Source organism: Propithecus coquereli, unplaced genomic scaffold (genome assembly GCF_000956105.1).
Source record: "Propithecus coquereli isolate 6110/MARCELLA unplaced genomic scaffold, Pcoq_1.0 Scaffold309, whole genome shotgun sequence".
Taxonomy (NCBI): Eukaryota; Metazoa; Chordata; class Mammalia; order Primates; family Indriidae; genus Propithecus; species Propithecus coquereli.
In genome coordinates this window covers 654,660-674,635 of record NW_012148719.1, presented here as the reverse complement: position 1 = coordinate 674,635, position 19,976 = coordinate 654,660, and the positions used below count along the sequence as shown (strand labels likewise).

The following is a 19,976-nucleotide window of genomic DNA, read 5'->3' as shown; positions in this document are numbered from 1 at the left end:
ACAAGGAGGTGTTGGGATGTTCAGTGGAGTGGCAGAGATAGAAAAATGGGTTTGCAGATTTGGCATCCATAACCATAGGAATGATAGTCATCTGCACTGGGCTGCACGTGAGCATCTAAGGAAAGTCTGGATGGCGAAGAGGGCCAATGCTGAGCCTTGGATACTCAAACGTTTAGAAACCTAAAGGCGGAGGAGGCAGCCAAGCCAACTGAGTGAGCTGCCGGGGTGGCCCGAGACCTGGATGGCAGGGCAGTGATGTGGCATCTCCAAAGATAAGGGGGAGAAGAATGGCCAGTTGTATTAAATGCCGCTGAGAGGGCAAGTAGAAGGAAAGTGGAAGAATGACCACTCCATTTGGCACACGGAGGTCAAGAGTGACCTCATCAAAAGGACTTTCCGTGGTTGGGGGCAGCCAGGCCGGAGCTAGATGAAAACCAGATAAAGGAATGAGAAGGGGCGAAGTGCCCAACCTCTCTGAACAGTTTTGTTGTCAAAGGCAGAAAGAAGTACAGACAAGAGAGGTGATGGTGTTTCCTTTTCTGAAGATACTGGGCATGTCTGAACGCTAATCCAGCAAGGGGCGACTGACGACTGCCGCTGCAGAGCGCTGGGGAAGGCGAGAGGGGGCGATCCGGGGCACAAGAGCCACAGGTGGGCTTTGGACGAAATCAAGTGTCACCGCAACAGGAAAACGACGGCAGAGAGCACGGGCACAGAAGCCACCGTCCCAGAACTCGGGCCACAGCTCCCAGCGCTCCCCTCAGCACTGTGTTTTCACAAATCTCTGCTCTCCTCGGGCGCCGGCTCGCTGCCCTCTGGGGCCTCGTTTCCGCACTTCATCAGGCGCGGCAGTGTGACAGGGGCGAGGACACCCAGCAGGCGGCCCCTGCGCCCGCACCGCAGCGGCTCGGCTACTACGTAGCCGTCAGTGTCTGACTGGGGCTAGACTGAGCGCGTTCTGGGCATGAGCCAATCTCATGCTAGGCCCTTGCTAACCTCCTACGCCTCCCGGTGCCCCCTGCCTGCCTGACCCCCGCCTCTTCTAACCCCAAACCGCCCGCCCTCCGCCACAGCCTCAACGTGGCGCTGCCGACTGCGCATGCTCCGTTCCCGGGACGCGCGGGTCCGACGGGGCGGGCGGGCCGCAGTGACGTCACGCGCACGCCGCGGGTGGGCCGGGACGCGCCACGTTGGCTCGCGGCGGCCACGCCCCTTCCCCAGCGCCGGCGGTGGCTCATCGACCTGCGCGGCCCCGGCGCTCCACACACGCGCGCGCGCCGCTCGCTCGCACCCTCCCCGGCGCTCACACGCGCGCTCGCACGCGCACTCCCGCCGGGCCCGAGAGCCGCGCCGCCGTGCCCCGGTCCTTGCGAGCACCATGTCTTCGCCTCCCAAAGAGAAAGTGGAGACGAGAGCTGGACACCTGCCGGCCGGTACTGACTCGTTTGCACTTTCTCTCCTCGCGCCGGGCTGAGGGCGGGCTCGAACCCGCGGCCGCCAGGGTTGGGGCGTCGGGCGGGGCTCCTCGTGGGGCCCGGGACAGGGTCCTGGTGCCCTGACGGCCGCGCGAAGGGGCCACCTCCGTCCCGCGGGAGCGCTCGGTCTGCCGCGACCCCTGCGGGACCCGCCACGTCACCGCACGAGACCCGCCGCGGCCCGGGTCGCGCCCGCTCGTGGGGCTCAAGTTCCGCTCCGTCCCGCGCGGGAGGCCCCGCGGCTGTATCCAGGGTGGGAAGCGCGGCGTGCGGGTAGGCGTTGCGTGCGGATTGGGGTGATTTGAGGAAGCCCGGTTGCACAACTTTTTAAAAACAACTTTTGGCGGTTAATATTTCCTTAGAATGTACAAATTAAGAAAAAAAAGTAACAGAAACAATTAAAAGCCAGTGTTCTTAATATCGTGGTGATGATTAATTATAGGCTGACAGCATTTCATACTGACAGAGGAACCAAAGGAGCGGAAATAATTGTTATCATTAATCAATCAATAGGACTTCTCTTTACCCCCAGTTTCCTTCGCATGCAGATGTTTCTCAGAAGTGCTTTTTCATTTCTTAAGCAAATCCTAAACTTCTGAGGCAAAGAAGTTAAATCCAGGAAAGAGCCATCTTTCTGAGAACACTGGAATCCAATGTTCATGCCGCCTTCCCCTCGCTGGGCACAGTTCCCGTCTGCACTTTGGGCTCTGCCCAGACGGGGCAATTTCCGCTTCTCCTTCCCTGTGACCCTGGATCCATATGGAAGGGTCCTGGTGAGAAGATGAAAGGCCTCGGGTCCCAGAGACCAAGTCACCTGGATGTGTGGGGTTCTTTGGTCTTTACTGCACAGTTAGTGTATTAACTCAGGCTTTTAGTAACAGAAACCTTAGAGAAACGTGGCTGCTTTGTGTGGCACATTTGTGCCATCTTCTTGTTACAGCGAAGATTCCCATTATCTCCATCTGCAGGGCTCAAATTCTCTGAATAGGAGCAGTTCTTTAAATACGTTGCATTCCAGAATCGCCAATATTTTTCACTGGCGACAGAGGCTTTCAACAACCAAACTAATTAACAATAGTGGGAAAAATGGCTAATTGATGCCTGAGGAATTAAGAGGCATGGGGTTTTAGAAAAATTGTTCTACGGTAAGGGAAAATAGGCTTTGGGGACTTTTGTGTTGCATTAGTTAAAAAACAAAGTACCTTACAGGGACTTCCTTTAAGGATAACACTGACCGTTGATTCTACCACAGGGGCTCCATGCCCACCTTAGGGAGAAGCAAGCACCTTTATTTATACTCACGGCAGGCCTGTCTCCAGGACCACGCAGCAGCATCCTGTCCTAGCTCTCCATCCCCTGGGGTACGTGAGTTGCATTAAAGTGTATCTGTTGGAATGATACCAAATCAAAGTATGGTAATTAAACTGCATATGATGATATACCCATATAGAGATTTCTAACATCAGAGGTATAGACTGTACATATTAACCCCCTGGGAGAAATTCGTACTGGACTCTGATTTTCTTTGAATTCTAAAGTAAACAGCTAGGCTTTGTGAATTACAAATTAAATGGCTTATTTATGCCTAAGACAAGAGGAAGCAACTTATTTGTGCTGGCGTAGCAGTGAACTTGGGTTCTAAGTTTTGAGGTGTCACTTTACGCTACTCTAGGGCTCAGTTTTCCTTGTTTTTGAAATTTGAGGTTTGGGCCAGATGTGCTAGGGCTGCCTCGCTTCCATCTTTCCTCTCCAGGATCGGAGCCACCAGGACAGTTAATCTTACAGGTAAACTTAAGTGACTTCAGGGCAGCTACTTTAGTCTTTGGGGCCCTGAAACTAGCAAGAGCTCCTTAGGGAGGCTGTCACTGCGTTCAGCATTTTCCAAGGCCGGTCAAAGTTGGCCAGAGTTAGAGGCATCACTCAGCAGCACCCCTCAGATGCGCTTGCCTCCCCGTGTTTCAGAGGACCCTGTGTGAAAGCCTTTTTTGGCAGGAAGCTCACAGTTCTCTTGTTTAGACTGATGTTGTCAGAGAGTAAGCAGTTCTGCAGAGTAAACGTTTAAAAAAAAAAAAAAAAAGGCAACCCACTATAATAAAAGATAATCATCAAGGATAGCCAAGAGCATCGTTCATAAATCAAAATAACTGCCTTAAAAACATTGAGAACGCTTTCATTAAGTGCTTAAATTGAATAACAGGCTTGTGCTTAAATCCTCAGTCGGAAATAATAAAATTCTCTTACACTCACTATCTTAATATTCTTTTGTGTTTTCTCTTTATTTCTGTCTGGACTGTATCCCCTCCTGTATATTCCCCTGATACCCCCGAGCTCCTTATGGCACTTAACTCCACCTGTCACCTTTCTCCTTGCTTCCAGGACTGGGTCTTATTGATTCTTTATCCCCAGGGCCAGGCATAGTGCCTGGCACGAAGTACTCAATAAGCAGCTCCCGAGTGAGTTTCCCCAGGGCCTCCGCCCACCTCTCACTTCCCCCATTCATGGCAGACCTGCGCCCTCCCTGTCTCTGAGCTCTCCCCAGTGTGCACTAATGGTGCAGGTGGTCTCAGCCAGTTCTGGGGGCACAGTAGTGGAGATATTACAGCAACTGAAGTATCTTGAATGTTACAGTGTGCCGGCACAGTTCTAAGCACTTGGCACTTTTAACTCATGAAGGCAGTGACCTTATCAGTGGGATGCCAAGAACAGTCCTATTTTAAAAACCAGTTGAACCCTTTGGAGTGTCTGTTGCCAACTCCTCTGAGCCAGGGACCCAAGGGAAGGGGCTGGAAAGACCTTTGCCTTTTGGAACCTCAGCAGCCTGACAGAGGACTCATCACTTGCTGGGTGCCTCCTCCCAAGGTGTGGGATTAATGAAGCAGTTTGTGAAGGCTTCTGGAGAGCGTGGAAGAAAGGTGCTATGCAAATACAAAATATTGTTATTTATGAGTGATGGATGGCGCTGCGTCATGTCGTGGCAAATGTGCTATCGTCTGTGGTCCTCTGTAAAAGTAATCCAGTCTTAATGATTTGAGACCTCACACTGCTCTTGACTACAAAATATTTGCAGCGAAATGGGGTGAGACTGCGTGTTTTATGAGAATTATTGCAAATACAGATTAGCAAAGTTAGAATTAGCGAGATTCTTTCTGTTTCATCTAACAGCAGTAATAGCATTCCACAGCAGAAAGGAGGACATAATTATAAGCCAGGCTATTACTCATTTCTGACTGTCTTCATGAGATTGTGCCAGTGACATGGGTAATATCTCTTTGTTAGATACATTTTGCCGGCCCTGTTCCCCTCTGTTTCTCAGGGGAGCAAAAACCATGTGTCAGCCAAGTTCTCATAAATCTGATAGGTGATCACTTTGAATGTTACTAATTTTACATATGATTTTCTTTAAAAAGTAGACTTTACATCCCCTCTGGAACTGAATCCAATGGAAATATAAACATGCTTATACTTATTGAAAGTAAAATGGGAAATAGACCACACTGCTTTTTTTTTTTTAGCAACTTTGAAGTAATTCAGTTCTCTGTTATATTAATCGATCAGTCAGAGAGTAGTTAAAGATGTATTTCAAAGATTGTGCATGATAATTCTCCCTGAATTATCTTCATACAGGAAGGTTTTCAGATTATCTAGGCTATTCTGTTGCTAGAGACAGAAGACTAAGTTGTCTTTTATTATATTAACCATAATCACAGATTTGCTGAGCATAGTCCCAGGGTCAGCAAGTCCCTGATTGGAGATTGAAGGCTATAGATGAGAGGTCTGCTTTTGCTCCCAACATAGGAAAAAAGACCCTTTAGGGACTGCATTTTTTTTAGAAACTTCCCATCAGGGTGGCCTGTGGCTTTTGTAAGACAGTTGTAGATTTCACCTCTGTTTTCTAGCAACCTTTGTTTATCTACTCCTTCTAGCATCTTAGGTGTGTGTCCCTTGGTGAATGCTTTCCCCTTCCCAATGTCAGAAATCTTTTTTGTTTATATAGGAAATATTCACTTTTGCATAAAGCACTAGGTTAGTTACAGAGTGGTACTTGTAACAGACAATCCAAAGGCTCAGTGGCTAAACAGGTCAAGGTCTATTTGTCTCCTGGGTGGTCCTACAAGGAACAATTCAGAAGGCCTGACCCCTCCCGTGTGACACTGCCATTTCAAGGCATGGCTGCCGCATAGTGGACAGAGTATAAGTCATCATGCCAGGGACTCGATGGTGCAGCCTGTGAGTGGCATGCATTACCATTAGTTTCCTATGGCTGCTGTAGCAAATTACAATAAACTTAGTGGTTCAAGACAATGCAATTTTATTATCTTACAGTTCTGGAGGTGAGAAGTCCAGAATGGGTCTCACCGGGCTAAAATCGAGGTGTTGACAGGGCTGGTTCCTTCTGGAGGCTCTAGGGAAGAATCTGTTCTCTTGCCTTTTCCAGTATCTAGAGGTTGCCCACATTCCTTGGCTCGTGGCCCCTTCCTCCGTCTCCAAAGGCAGCAGTGTCTGGTCACGTCCTTCTCACATTGCACACTCGGACCCTGACTCCCCTGCCTCCTTCTTTCACATGTAAAGACCCTTGAGATTACATGGGCCCATCTGGATCATCCAGAATAATCTCTTTATTTTAAAGTCAGCTGATTAGCAGCCTTAATTCTATCTACAACCTGGTTCCCCCTGGCCACGTAACCCAGTGTGTTCACAGGTTCCAGGGGTGGGGGCACTGTGCCGCCTTCCGCAGTCCCTTTTCCTTACACTGTTGGCCAGGACCCAGGTACACTGCCCTGATCCCACTACCGGGGAGGCTGGGGGTGGGATTGGTGAACACCTACCTACTCCCCACCTCAACCAGTCCCCAGTGCCAGGGTCTCCGGAGCACCTACCTCCAGGTAGCAGATCCTGCTTTCCCCCGAACTTTTTCAAATCAGCCTCCCTACACTCGAGGATGCCCGTGGAGCTGCCCCTGCGCTGTTCAGCTCGAAGGGCCCAGGCAGCTGTCCATCAGGGTGCCCTCCTGGCCTCATTACCACGCGGTTTATCGTTGGGGTCCAAGCCACATCGTGGAATGGAGTATGCTTTGCTGTGCAAGACGGAACCCGGCCTTACTAGTTCTGAGTAATAGCTCCACAGCCCTGGGGCTACACTATGTGTCTGAACCTCATTTCCACCTCTTGAGTGGGGTTGCCCCACATAATTTAAGGGCCTTCCCACCTTCACAGTCTGTGGTTCTGAGATGAAGCCGTCAGGGGTGCAAGTTCAGGAATGTAGCAAGGGCTCATTTTTCAGCACAAACCATTGCTTCCCCCTGATACGTACACACCTGAAAGCCCGTCAGGACTCCAGGCCGTCTGGGGTAGGGTTCACTTTGGGATCCCCCATAACCCGTGGCTGTTGTTAGGCTAGTCTCCGCACATGTCCCCGCTGCCTCTTGCGCATTTATCCTCTCCCCTGTGTTTACAGGGTGTCCATCCTTGTGTGAGCTTCCATAGACGGGAGTCTCTGCTTGCCGGGTGGTCCTCCTCTCTCCTGGTGGAGCCGTGTCTCTTAGCTAAGATAAACCATATTCCCTTGCCCTGTTCCCATCAGGAAGTTCTAGCCACCTAATCTCACGGACCGTAGCGGGGTCCAATCCATTCTCCCTTTGCTTACCTGCCACTTCATTGCTCTACCTGAGATCCTCAGGTTTAATCCTCACCATCAGCGCTGGTTGTTTGCTGTTTTGTTTTCTTTTGTTCTTTCCACCAGAACAATCCTCAGAACCCTTCATCTCTTCTTTTAGGTGGATGAGCTTCCCTTAGAATAATATTTCAATAGCTCTTCTCAGGCAGGAGCAAAGGTAGCCTACGCTTGCAAGTCGTGCTCCAGTACCTGCAGTGGATGCTTTTGGGACATTTGAGTTAATAGCCCTTCCCAGGTCCCCGCTGGAAACTGCACCCTGGTTCATGGGGCTCTTATAGTGTCCCCCTTCCACCTGCCCACCATAGAGTTTTCTAGCCTGCCATCGAGCATTACAGCAAGCCGCCAGTGACTCCCTCTTCCCTGATACCTGAGGGGTGGGGGCTAGGACCAGGGATCCTGTAGTCATTTGCTTCTCTGTGTTTGCTCACCCCCTGAAGTCCGGCCTCGGGTGAAGCTTCCCGCACTCCCTTTACTGTTTGGGCACGCAGCTGGTCTGCCGAGAGCTTTCCCTCCCAAACTCACCATCTTAACTGGTCTAGGTGCTGGAATAACCAGGCCCTGTTACTAGGCCGTTACTTTGTATGACTCAGAAGCCATGATACTCTGCTTCCTGAAAGCAATCCAGCAAAGAAAGGCCTACATAGGATTCAGGGTCTAATCCAGCCCTGCCGCCTGCCAGCTGTGCCCTTTGGGGCAAGCGGCTTCCCCCTCTTAGTGCTTCAGGATCTACTCCCAAGGGCCGCCTGCAGCGGGAGGACGCATGAACTGTGGTTAGAGCAGTGCCTGGTACAGAGCATTGATGGAGAAGAGCAAGAGTTGGAGAACTTGCCAGGATTGGTGGTTCTCTGGAAGCTTCCTTACTTAGCCAGTGATGCAGTGTTGGCGGTCCTGGTGGTGGCCAGCACCACGGTGAGCAAGCACTTCCCAGGGCGCCTCCCTCCTTCCTCAGCAGCCCGGAGGTCAGTGCTGTGGGAGGAGACTGTGGTGGGGAGATGGTAAAGGCTTCGAAGACTACGGAGATCTCTCCAAGGGCTAAATGCTAATTTTTAAAACCTGTTTAATAAGACCAGCTAACAGATGAGCACGTCCCGTGTGCTGGACCCTGGTAGAGGTGTTTCATGTGTGCTAACTCATTTAATCCTCAGCTGTCCTGGAGAGAGAGAAACATTGCCATTCTTTCTTCACAAGTGGAGGAAGCTGAGGCACAAAGAGCTTCAGCAGCTTGCCCAGATACACGCACGCACACACACACACGGGTACGTGTACACACACGCACACACGGGCAGGGCTAGGATTTGAACCCAAGGGCCTGGCTCCAGGACCTGTGTTCTGGGCCTCTGCATAGCACTTCTGCTAAGAGGAAGCTTCTTATTCTTTAGATTTGAAGTTCCCACTTGAATAACACAACAGAAATATGAGTTTTTTCCTAATGTCTCTCATAAAAGTATTTAGATTTGAAAATTCTGCAAAGATTTCTGCAAAAGTAATTCTGCCTTTGCAGTTTTACAAATGAAAAGTTGTAGAGACAATGACACAACAGTCATGATAGATATGTGCTGTCATAGTTTTTGGCAGAAAGTTACAATGAATCTGTCTCAGGCTTGAGTTATTATTATTATTGCCACTTTTTATTGCTGCATTAATCACCAAACATACTGAGAGGGATTGATGGAGTTAATTGTTTTCAGAAACTAAATTAAATGCAAGTGCTAATGCCGGGTGACTGAGCCCTGATTGTGTGCTTATTTCAACAGAGGAGTGGACAGGCTGCTCCGAGAGAGCTTCGGAAGACTCGATCGTTTCCAATGTCACCTTGACATTCGTCGTCAGTTTTCTTTGTAGTTAGTTGCACAGCCCTTTTTACTTTTAGTCAGTTTATGGAACCCATCTGTGAGTTATAGTTTTAAAGTTTTATATCTATGCAAAAAAAACGAAAAAATTAAAAATAAATAAATAAAAAGTGTCTGCCAGGTTGAAATGATTCAGAGATAGATCATTTTTAAATGAGCATCTGCATTCATTTGTTAGAGCTGCCATAACAAAATACCGCAGACCGGGTGACTTAAACAGCAGACATTTACTTTTCACGGTTCTGGAGGCTGGAAGTCCAAGAGCAAGGTGTGGCAGGTCTGCTTTCTCCTAAGGCCTCTCTCCTGCGCTTGCAGATGGCTCCTTCTTGCTGTGTCGCACGGCTGTTTCTTTGTGTGCCCACATCCCTGGTATCTCTCTCTTCTTATAAGGACACCAGTCGTATTGTATTAGGGCCCTACCCTAACGACCTCATTTTAACTGCATTACCTCTGTAAAGGCCCTGTCTCGAAATCCAGTCACAATCTAAAGGTGTGGGGGTTAGAACTTCAACATGGGAATTTTGTGGGGACACAATTCAGCCCATCACAGCATCTTTAGTCAGTTTCTAATGGTGACGAAATAGAGAGGGGAGGGAGGGAAGTGAATTTAAAAAAATGTTTAGTGGGACAGTTCTAGGCCCGCTTTTTGGTCAAAAACATTCACAGAGAGACTGGAAAATTAACTAGTACAGAATTTTATGTTCTACCTCCATTTCTGATCATGTGGCAGACTAGATAGCCTGGGAAACCTCAGATTTAAAAAAGCTGCCTGCAAATGGTGGCACTTTTCTTTCTTCTTTTATTTTAATCTGATCTCAAACTTAGGCAAGTCCCTGGGGACCGAAAACAAGGAAGGAACTGAAATTCAGACAGTTATGAGACTCGAGCCCACATGAGGCAGGGAATAGCTCCTGCGACCCCAGCAGAAATCTGAATTCTCAAACATCAAACCCTGGGGAAAGGTGGGGGAGGGGAGACCTGCCCAGAGCCCTGGGATGGAGGGATGCAGGGCTGTGTCAGCCCCGCTCCAGATGGGGACAAGAGTTTCCTGGAGAATTTTTAAACACAGGCCTGCTTTTACATGAGTTTGAGTTCAGATTCGTACTATTTGGTCTGATAATTTCTATTCTGAGAAATCTGCCATAAAAAGGATTTGCAGACATCTATATTCCTGGTCTGACAGAAACACATGCAGCATCCCTCCAAAGAGTTGCTGTCTACACTGCAGGCCCCACAGGATCCTTACTGGGAAAGCCTGGCAAAGACAAGCTCATAATCCACAGTCACCCAGCACAAGAGCAGGAGTCAGCAGTCAAAACAAACAGCAGGATTAGACTCCCAAGGACTTCAAAAAACATAATAATTGGATATACAGCTATAAGACAAGGATGCCTAAAATGATTAAATACGTAAAGGAATTGAAAACATAAGGATAAGATTCCATCAAAGACCTGATGAATTTGAGACAAAAAAAGATAAACTCTAAAAATGAAAACAAAAATGATTAAAAATCAGTTGACAGGATATAAAGCAGATTTTCGAGATTACTGAACAGGATTCTATTAATATTTCCTTCTTTCCAAAGCAGAATGTCCCCTCTGTTGAAAAGAGGTGGGGGCAGCAGGGAGGTTTTAGTTCCAAACCCAGACCAGTAGATGCACTGTTTAGATACAGTCCTTTATTTCCTTGCTCACTGCGTCGCCCTCTTCTAATGGGCAGCTGCTAGAGCACCGCTGGTCCTGAGAAGCAAGCGTCATCGTCTTCCTGAAGTCAGGGGCTGGCAAAGTCTCCCCGGGAAATCAAAGACTAATAAATGCGAAGCGTGTGAACCTGAGCTGCTGTTCCTGTTGGCCTTCCTACTCATCAGCATCATAAATAAACTTGTCCTGGACTTTTGTGACTCAGCAGGGTCCGCCCAGACTGGAAACACTGGAAAACATGGCGTGACAAGTTGACTGCATCGTGGGATTCTATCTGAGCTGTCCTGGGGGGTGGGGCTCGGGGAGGCCTGCTCCGAGAGCCTGGGGGCGATGACTGCAATGGAAAGGGCTCTACTTTCTTTCCAGCACTCATCTGTGCCAGGACTCCACCGAACGCCTCTAGGGCCCCGTTTAAGTGGCTTGATCTTGGGAGGTTTATCCGCTTTCCATAGATGAAGCAGTGAGTCTTTGGGAACCTGAGTGGCTTGTCTGAGACCACGTAGCTGAGGATGTAGAGGAACTTGCTGACTCCAAAGCATGTGCTGGAGAGCAGCACATGAGGCTGGCTTTGCGGATGTAGAGCCAAGCATTTCCAAACCCTATTCCCTGGAACATTCTAGTTGTAAAGGAGGATAACCAGTATTACTGGAAGAAAGAAAAAAAAAAGGGCACATGCATTTGGGAGAGACTGCATGCTGTGTGCCCCCATAAATCTTCATGATGCAAGTTAGCACACTGAAGGCCAAAAATCTTTCTTGAGGAAACCGATTTCATTTTTTCCATCTAGCGTTTCTCTTATTAGATCCTAGGATTCCCCCGCCCCCCATTGCAATATGGTATTAACTTATTAGCTGTTAGGGAAATGCAAATCAAACTACAATGAGATACCACTTCATACCCACTAGGGAGGATGTAATTAAAAGACAGACAATTACAAGTGTGGATGAGCATGGGGAGAAGTTGGAACTCTCCTAGCTGGCAGGAATGTAAAATAGTGCCACAGTTTTGGAAACCAGTTCAGTGGTTTTTCAAAAGGATAAATACAGAGTTATTATGTGACCCATCAGTTGCACTCCTAGATAGGTACCCAAGGAAATGAAAACATACGTCCACACAAAAACGTGTCTGCAAGTTGTTCATAGCGGCGTTACTCATAATAGCCAAAAATGTGGAAACAACCCAAATGTCCACCAACTTACTAATGGATAGATAAAATGTGGTATATTTATGCAATGGAATATTATTCAGCGATAGAAGGAATGAAATACATGCTACGACATGGATGAACCTTGAAAACATGCTAAGTGAAAGTCACCAAAGGCCACGTATTTTATAATTCCACTTCTATCAAATGTCCAGAAGAGGCAGATCCAGGTGACTTTGCCAGGAGCTGGGGAAGGAGACCGTGGCGAGCGACTGCTAATGGATATGGGGTTTCTGCTTGGGATGATAATGTTCCAAAATTGGTTGTGGCACTACTTGTACAACTCTCAGTACACTCAAAGCCACTTAATTGCACAGTTTAAATAGGTTAATTGTATTGTACATGAATTATATTAATATATCAGTAAATCTGTTTTAAAAAACTGAATTAACATCTGCCAGCTGTAGGGTTTCACAACACAGTTTGAGCAAAGCTCCTGCAGGAGTCTTTGCTGATGCTTGCCTGGGCTTTATGAAGGCACAGTAGCTGTCCATTGTCACCCATCATTATGTCATCCCATCCAAAGCAGCCTTGATATTTGAGAAAATAAATATCACAGGGCAGGGTTTCAGTGAGCCCTCGTGTCAAGACCACGTGCAGGACCTAAAGCAGGCAGCCACTTCTTCACACTGATTACGCTACTGCTCTTACAAAATACTTGAAAGGTGGCCATAAAAGAAAACAAGAGCCATGGAAAGTTTCCAAGTGGCTCTGGAGTAAGAGATAGCATTGAGTGTTGTATTGTGTTGACTCTCCTCCAAACGCTAACCTTCCCTAGTTAATAATTGTTACTGCCAGATTCTCCGGACTAGCTTGTGGCCATTGGGCAACCAAAAACTTCCCAGCTCATTCCCCCATCCCCAGCTGGTTCCGTTTCCGCATTAATCACACGTTTTTGTTTTCATTTCAGTGAAAGCTGGTGGAATGCGAATTGTTCAGAAACACCCACATACTGGAGACACCAAAGAAGAGAAAGACAAGGATGACCAAGAATGGGAAAGCCCCAGGTGGGACAATTCCAGTGACTCTTGAGCATGTTTCACAAATAGCATTACTCGGTTAAACATGAACGTTTGTTCTCTGTTCTGTGCTTCTGATAACTCCTGGGCCACGCGGGGCCCTGTGCTGTGTGTTTTTCCTTTCCCAGTCAGTGAGGTGGGGGTTTTGTTCCCAGACGGGAGAGAAAGAGCATCTACAGTGCTCTTGTCCCTACCCAGACCTTGTGCCCAGGGCCAGTGCCCCGTCCGTCTGCACGCTGCAGTGCAGGGGAGTTACATCCAGCCTGGCAGGTAGAGGCTACCTCCGCCTGCCTCCGTGCCCGTGATTTAGCCAGTGCTTCTCCCTTCCTGGAAGCCAGGGGCTGTGCGGAGCAGGGGCAGATCAGGCACACATTGGAGCTGCTTCCTGTGGCTCCTTGGTTTTCCGATGGCACACACAGCCGCCACCAACCCCTCTCCCCTAGGCCAGTCTTCAGAGTGGAGGAAATAGGTGAATTCTTGCAACTGCTGGTCTTTTGCGCTCCAGGTTTCCACTGTCATTCCAGAGAAGCACACACTAACCATCCACTCACCATCTGTGGGCAGTACTTTGGAACGTGGACTTCCATACTGAAATCATGGACTCCTGAGATTGGCCACATCAGCTAAATCTCAGGGGTGGGCCTGACTGTCTGTGCAACTAGGGTGGAGAATTTTGATTTAAGAACCATGTGCAAGCATCCCAAGCATCTGGGCTTCCCTGGTTCAGTTCGTCAGTCAAATCTAGAGTCAGTGAGGCCAAACCCATGTGAGTGACCAGGGATCCTTAAATGATATCTGTGCCCCCAGCCTCCTGGGTCCTGGACAGGGGTCTTCCTGCAGTCTACCCCTCTCTGTTCAACACCTATTTTCCTTGACATTTCTGAATTTGAGTTTGATTCAAGGACCTCAATCCAAATCCATTTCCATCCACCTTGTGTGATACACAAGCAGGGACCACAAATGCATGCACGTAAAATTTGTCCACAAGAAGAAAGTAAAATCTAAGCCTTCTACTTATAACTGGTCTCCAAATGATGTCTTACTCAGAGGAGGAAAGAAAGTGTGGGAAGGGATGGAGGGGGTGGAAAGAAGCTAAACCTTATTTCTATGGATAAGGCCTATGATTTTATTTCGTTTCATTCCAGCAGTCCCGAGTAGTAGATGGTATTTTCCCCGACTTACACGAGGAAATGAAACCCCACAGAGGTTATAAACTTGCTAGTTAATGGAGCAGGAATTTAAAACCCAGGTCTAATGGAATCCAGAGCAGGCCAGTCTTCCAGAAGAGTCACTCCCAAGAGCATATGCCCATATAAGAAGGGGTGCATGTTCTTGGCAGCCCCACACGTCTGCTCATATGTGTCCTCCACCACTGGGAATTTTCCATAAAACCCTCATATGGTATGAGTTATGGTACAGCCACTTGAGGGGAGGACAACATTTTGGGTGAAATTTCTGAGTGATTATTCTCCATCTTTAATCATGAGATCAGCAGTGTGAAGGTTCGGTCCAAGTTCTGGTTTTAAAAGAGAGTGGTTTAAAGAAAATTCTAGAATTATCTTTCTTACTGACTATATTCACAAAGCTGTGTTTGGAACATAACAGTATCAGTAACTTTCCTACAAGTCCACAATCCTGCATTTCAAAGCCTTGGGGCCCAATTTATTTTGGAATTCAGAAATTTTAGAGTTTTAGTAGGAGAATGCAGATTTTACAAGAATAACCGTGCACATACTATATAGCACCCCAATGGGGTCTCAGGCAGCGTATTGTAATCTGTATGTGATGTTGAAACCAAGTGAAATAAATTTTTTAAGTTTAGAGACTTGTGTCAGTTCAGGTTAAGTTTTAAGGAAACTTTCAGTTTTCAGAACATTCTTGAATTCGGAATTGAGGATAAGAGCATGTGGACCTGTAGTAATCTTCCTCTAGGAAACCTGGGGTGTCACTGCTCTTATTCACGGCCAACTGTTTTCTAAAGAAGGAAGACAGAAGACTAGAGAGAAAGCCTTGCCTGGAAAGTTGATGAAAAGCATGCCTTTCCCTGTGAATTTAAAAGGTACAAATAGCTATTGCCCTGCCTAACGCAGTGTCAATACATTGAGAGATAGCATTTTATTACCATGTTTAGAAACAAGGACAGAACAGCCCAGTAGTTTTATTTCCATTGATTTTTTTTCATGAGATGAAATGCAGCATCTATAGAAGATGAGCAATTTAAATAAATATGCCAGAGGATAAACAGTTGCAAGAGAAAAGATCCAGCACTCCAGCACTTTAGATTTTAGCATCTTATTCACCTTAAAGATTTGTTCTCTGTCTCTGTAGAACCAGTTTTTTGAAGCAGGCTGGCTACAGGGTGTAGTTTGCAAAACACACGAGCAAGGTTTTTGCTGTCGTTCTTGTTCCGTGCATCCAAATTGCTATAATATGTTCCCGACGGGTGCGTAGGCTCTTGTCCTCTTGACTTCGGCTTGGCTCTTCACTACTGGGGGTTAAGCCACCGGACACGACATTTGCCAAACGGGGCAAGCCTGCGTACAGTCTTAAGCTGTCGATGTAAGTTACTGACACAACTCCTTCTGAAACCCTGCGTCAGGTCTGGTGCTCTGTGTAGCAGTTGACTTCCACCGCCATGCACTCCCCATTTTTCCGGTGGGCTGACTGAGTAGTCACAGTTAATAATAACCAGCAGTCCAGGCATGGTGGCTCACGCCTGTAATCCCAGCACTTTGGGAGGCCAAGGCGAGAGGATCTCTTTTTTTTTTTTTTTTATTTCAGCATATTATGGGTGTACATATGTTTAGGTTACGTGTGTTGCCCTTGGTTCCCCCCCGCCCCCACCGAAGTCCGTGTTTCAAATATGTCCATTTTTCGGGTAGTGCGCATTGCTCTCCTTGTGTATACAAATACCCGTCCCCTCCTCCCTCCTCCCCTCTCCTCCCGCCGCCCTTCCCGTGGTACAGATGATTAGGTTAGGTGTGTTGCCCTTGGTTCCCCCCCCACCGAAGTCCGTGTTTCAATTATGTCCATCCTTCGGGTAGTGCACATTGTATACGCGAGAGGATCTCTTGAGGCCAGGAGTTTAAGTCCAGTCTGGGCAACATAGCAAGACCCTGTCTCTACAAAATAATAATAATAATAATTAATAAATTTAAAAATTAATAATTGTTGTTCTTTCTTATAGAGTGCAGTGAGTCTGGCCCTGTTCTAAGTGCTCTGTCTGTATTAATACATTTGATCCTTGCAGCTACTCTATTTGTTAGCATCCCTATCTCAGAGTTGGCTATTGGTTAGTATTCCCATTCTAAATTACTACTTCCCCTTCCATAGCTCAGAGAGTTAAGTGGCTTTCCCAAGGCCACGCAGTGAATAAGCGGCAGAGCCAACATTCCAGCTAGTGGCTGCTCCAGGCTCCTCACTCTCCACCAGGAGGCTGTGCTTACCAGTTGAGCTCCTCTTCCATGCTGGGCACTTACCAAGTGCTTCACATCAGGTTTAAGTCACATCACTTGTAAGTTGGCATTCCTGTGCCTATTATATGGATGAAGCAAGGCTTAGGGACGTTCTCCAGCCCAGTGTAGCAAGTCAATGGCCTGGCCAGGATTCAGCCCTGAGTCTGTCTGATGTGGAAGCCCATGCCCCTAGTATGTGATAGAAGCCCGTGCATCCACATAGACTGCAATCTAGATCCCTCTATAAATGAAACTGACTGATTCCGGGGTTGCCTGTAACCTTATCCACACTCCTCAAACCCATAATCCTTCCCATGTGCAGCCTGGCCATCAGTAGATGGTCTAATTATCAGTTTACAGCAAGGTTTCAGAGGACTGGGCTGGTTTTACTTTACATATGGAAAAGGCTATTTACTTGCAGAATTCATAAAACATTTAATTATCCTTTGGAAATGTCTTATGGCATATGACTTTACCATCCACATTACCCTAATCCTGAAGTTTTATATTTTTCATGTTTTGATCCAAGTGTTCTCCAGATATGAAAATAAGGACATAGTGTCAGATGCCAGTTTCCTCCTTAGCTATAGATCTACATTTGCAAAACTCCTTTTTTTCCTTCCCAGATATTTAAGAGTGGTTTTAAGTTTACTAACTCATCTCTGGTGGCTTCCTCCTGCATTAATTAGAAAATCAAGTACAGAGGAAAGGGACAGCAGGAGCATTAAAGAGGTTATTATGTGATTTAAAAAAAAAAAAAAGCCTGCAACTTTTACTAGTAATTATTTTTCTTAGAAATGTTTATGCAACTCTTACTCCCTTTAATCTTGTACTTTTCCAGAGATTTAAAAATAATTTCTTATGCTGCCAAGTTGTTTTGAGATGCTATGTTAAAAAAAAAAAAAGCTGAAATGTGAAAATGTTGCCCGAGAATTTCCATCAAGCTGAGTTCTAGTCACCAGTGACTCTGCATGTCCGAGAAGAGTAATAGGCTTCGTTATTATTAGCTAACACTTCTCTGAGTGGCTACTAAATTCCGTCCGAGAACCAACCTAATTAAGGAAAGCAGTGATTTTCCTCAAACCCTTTTGTTGAGCATAATAAGATGAAGTACCCAGTTTCACGATGTGAAGGAGGAATCGCAAACGTAGAATGGACTTTAGGAGTCAGGACTCACTGAAGATACGGTCAGACATCGGGTGTTTACTGAGGCCACACTATGCGGCAGGCTTGGTACAAGATACTACCAGGGCGTGGGTGACCAGAGGGTGTGGTCATAAGGCTAAAGAGGCAGCAGCCCTCCTCTGAGCTTGGCTTTTTGTGTAGCTCTGACTTAGAACCATGCTACTATTTCAATACCCGGAAAATAAGCAAATAGTTCACACCAGCCAGGACGTGGGAGGGACGCCAAACATACAAATGCTAACGGATTGATGGGAGTGGGAAATGCAGTTGATTAATATGACCACGTTGAAGGGAGCAGGGAGTTACCCAAGTAACTTTGGAAAACAGCATTTTGACTGGTTACTACAAGGGTAAAGATAAAAAAAAAAATATGGTGTACTCCAGTTAGTAAATGGGTTTCTTATGGGCGTATGTGTTAGCAATGCTGAAATTGCCTTATGTGTATGCCAGGATCGAACACATAAGTAAATGTACTGTGGATCACGAGAGCCAAGCTCCTCACGGTCAGAGAAAGAGGCTGCAAATAGGACCGGGGAGACGGAAATGAACTCTATGCTGTTGGGTGGGAGTTGGAGGCATCTGTGTGAACTCGTGGTGTGAGATGAATGGATGGATGGATGGATAGCAGATACAAACACACACACACATACGTACAGAAATAAATACAGAGAAGGGGATTAGTGTACATACCTATTTTCCTGGCTGTGTTCACTGAGCGGGCCTAAAGAACTGACCCCCATGTAGCCGTGAGCGTCCCTGGGGCCCAGACCTTGGTGTCTAAACACTGTTCCCCAATCAGGGGAACCAAGGTTCCTTGGAGAAGTGGTTGACTGCAAGGCCAGGGCAGGAAAAATACTACATGAGCCTGGAACACACTGTAGTGCCAGAACATAAGTAAGGGTTCCAAAAGTATGGGGGCATGGCAGAAGGACACAGAAGCCCACCTGAAGGATCTTCCTACGGCCAAAGCTGGAAAAATTTGCAACAAAATAAATAATGATAGTATCAAATTTTAACCCATATGGTAAAATAGACATCCATGAGTCCTTACTGATGTAAATAATGGAGCAAATAAATGGGGGAGAAGGGACAGCTTATTTTTCTAGAAGAATTCCAATTAATGTATAAGGAAGGAAGGAAATAGATTATCACCAGGAGGCAAACAGCACGCTAATTGCAGACAAGATCCACCAATGGATGTTAGGATTAGGGGGTGAAAGTTTGAGGAAAAGTGGAATATTTGCATAGTCTCAAAGTATCTCCCCTAATATATTTATTAATTACAGAACAAAAAGAAACCATGGAAACGATGAAAAAGACACTTGTTTATAGTATGAAAAGGGAAACAACGAGACATTGTCATCTTGTTTGACATTAGCTAGGAAAATGCAAGTTGGATGACTCCAAATTTTCACTGCTCTGGGCATGTCTGTGAGTGACCACAAAAGCACCCTGAGTGTTGATTTTGAGGTTATAAATAAATTTTAGCAAGTAGATGAGCTCACAAAAATGGAATGCACAATAGTAAAGATTGACTGAACTTATTTTCTGGCCCTTTATAGAAGAGCTTTGCCAACCCTTATTTTAAGTTAGTCTAACTTCAAAAAATATTCTACTACTTCATGAATAATTTAAGACCCTGTAACAGTGCCCTGGTAATCACCACACTCCCCCCGTATGCTTCTGTCACGTATTTTACTCCTACCTGTACTACACAAAATAACGTGCTGGGACCACTTAACTACTGGCTCTCTAGGAATAAAAAGCCCTAATTTGTAGCATTTGCTATTTTTATGGTGTAAATACTCCCACCATAGCCAGCTTTAAGCTAGCAACATGGCATCACTGAGTACAGACTTGTGGAGAGAAGCCAGCAGTCGGCTCTCACGTGGCAGCACAAGCCAGCGCCAGCACACCACTGGCTGCTACCCCACTCACATTGTGATGGATTTTTATTTTTTATTTTTATTTTTTTGAGACAGAGTCTCGCTCTGCTGCCCAGGCTAGAGTGCCATGGCATCAGCTTAGCTCACAGCAACCTCAAACCTCTGGGCTCAAGCAATCCTTCTGCCTGAGCCTCCCGAGTAGCTGGGACTACAGGTGCGAGCCACCCCACGCCCGGCTAATTTTTCTATTTTTAGTAGAGATGGATCTTGCTCTTGCTCAGGCTGGTCTCGAACTCCTGACCTCAAGTGATCCTCCCACCTCAGCCTCCTAGAGTGCTAGGATTACAGGCATGAGCCACCATACCTGGCCTGAATTTTTATTTTTAAGTCAGTAGTCCTGTAATGAGGTGTAAGGAAAAATAGATACGAGGTATTTTTTGAAGGTCCATTATGTGTATCTACATATTTATTCTATCTGGGGTCCTTATTTCTTCTCATAAGACTGGATTTCTATCTGTTTTATTCCCTT

At 46.7% G+C, this 19,976-nt stretch overlaps 1 protein-coding gene across 1 annotated transcript in view; it reads left to right on the top strand.

Annotated features, from left to right (window-relative positions):
- The first annotated feature begins 1,303 nt into the window (after nt 1-1,303).
- Nucleotides 1,304-19,976, top strand: part of DAP (death-associated protein) — a 67,469-nt gene continuing 48,796 nt past the window's right edge. Inside the window, exons 1-2 of the mRNA XM_012650009.1 lie at nt 1,304-1,433; nt 12,813-12,909. Coding sequence (XP_012505463.1) covers nt 1,379-1,433; nt 12,813-12,909 — 152 coding nt within the window. The 5' untranslated portion in view covers nt 1,304-1,378. The remainder of the gene's footprint in view (nt 1,434-12,812; nt 12,910-19,976) is intronic.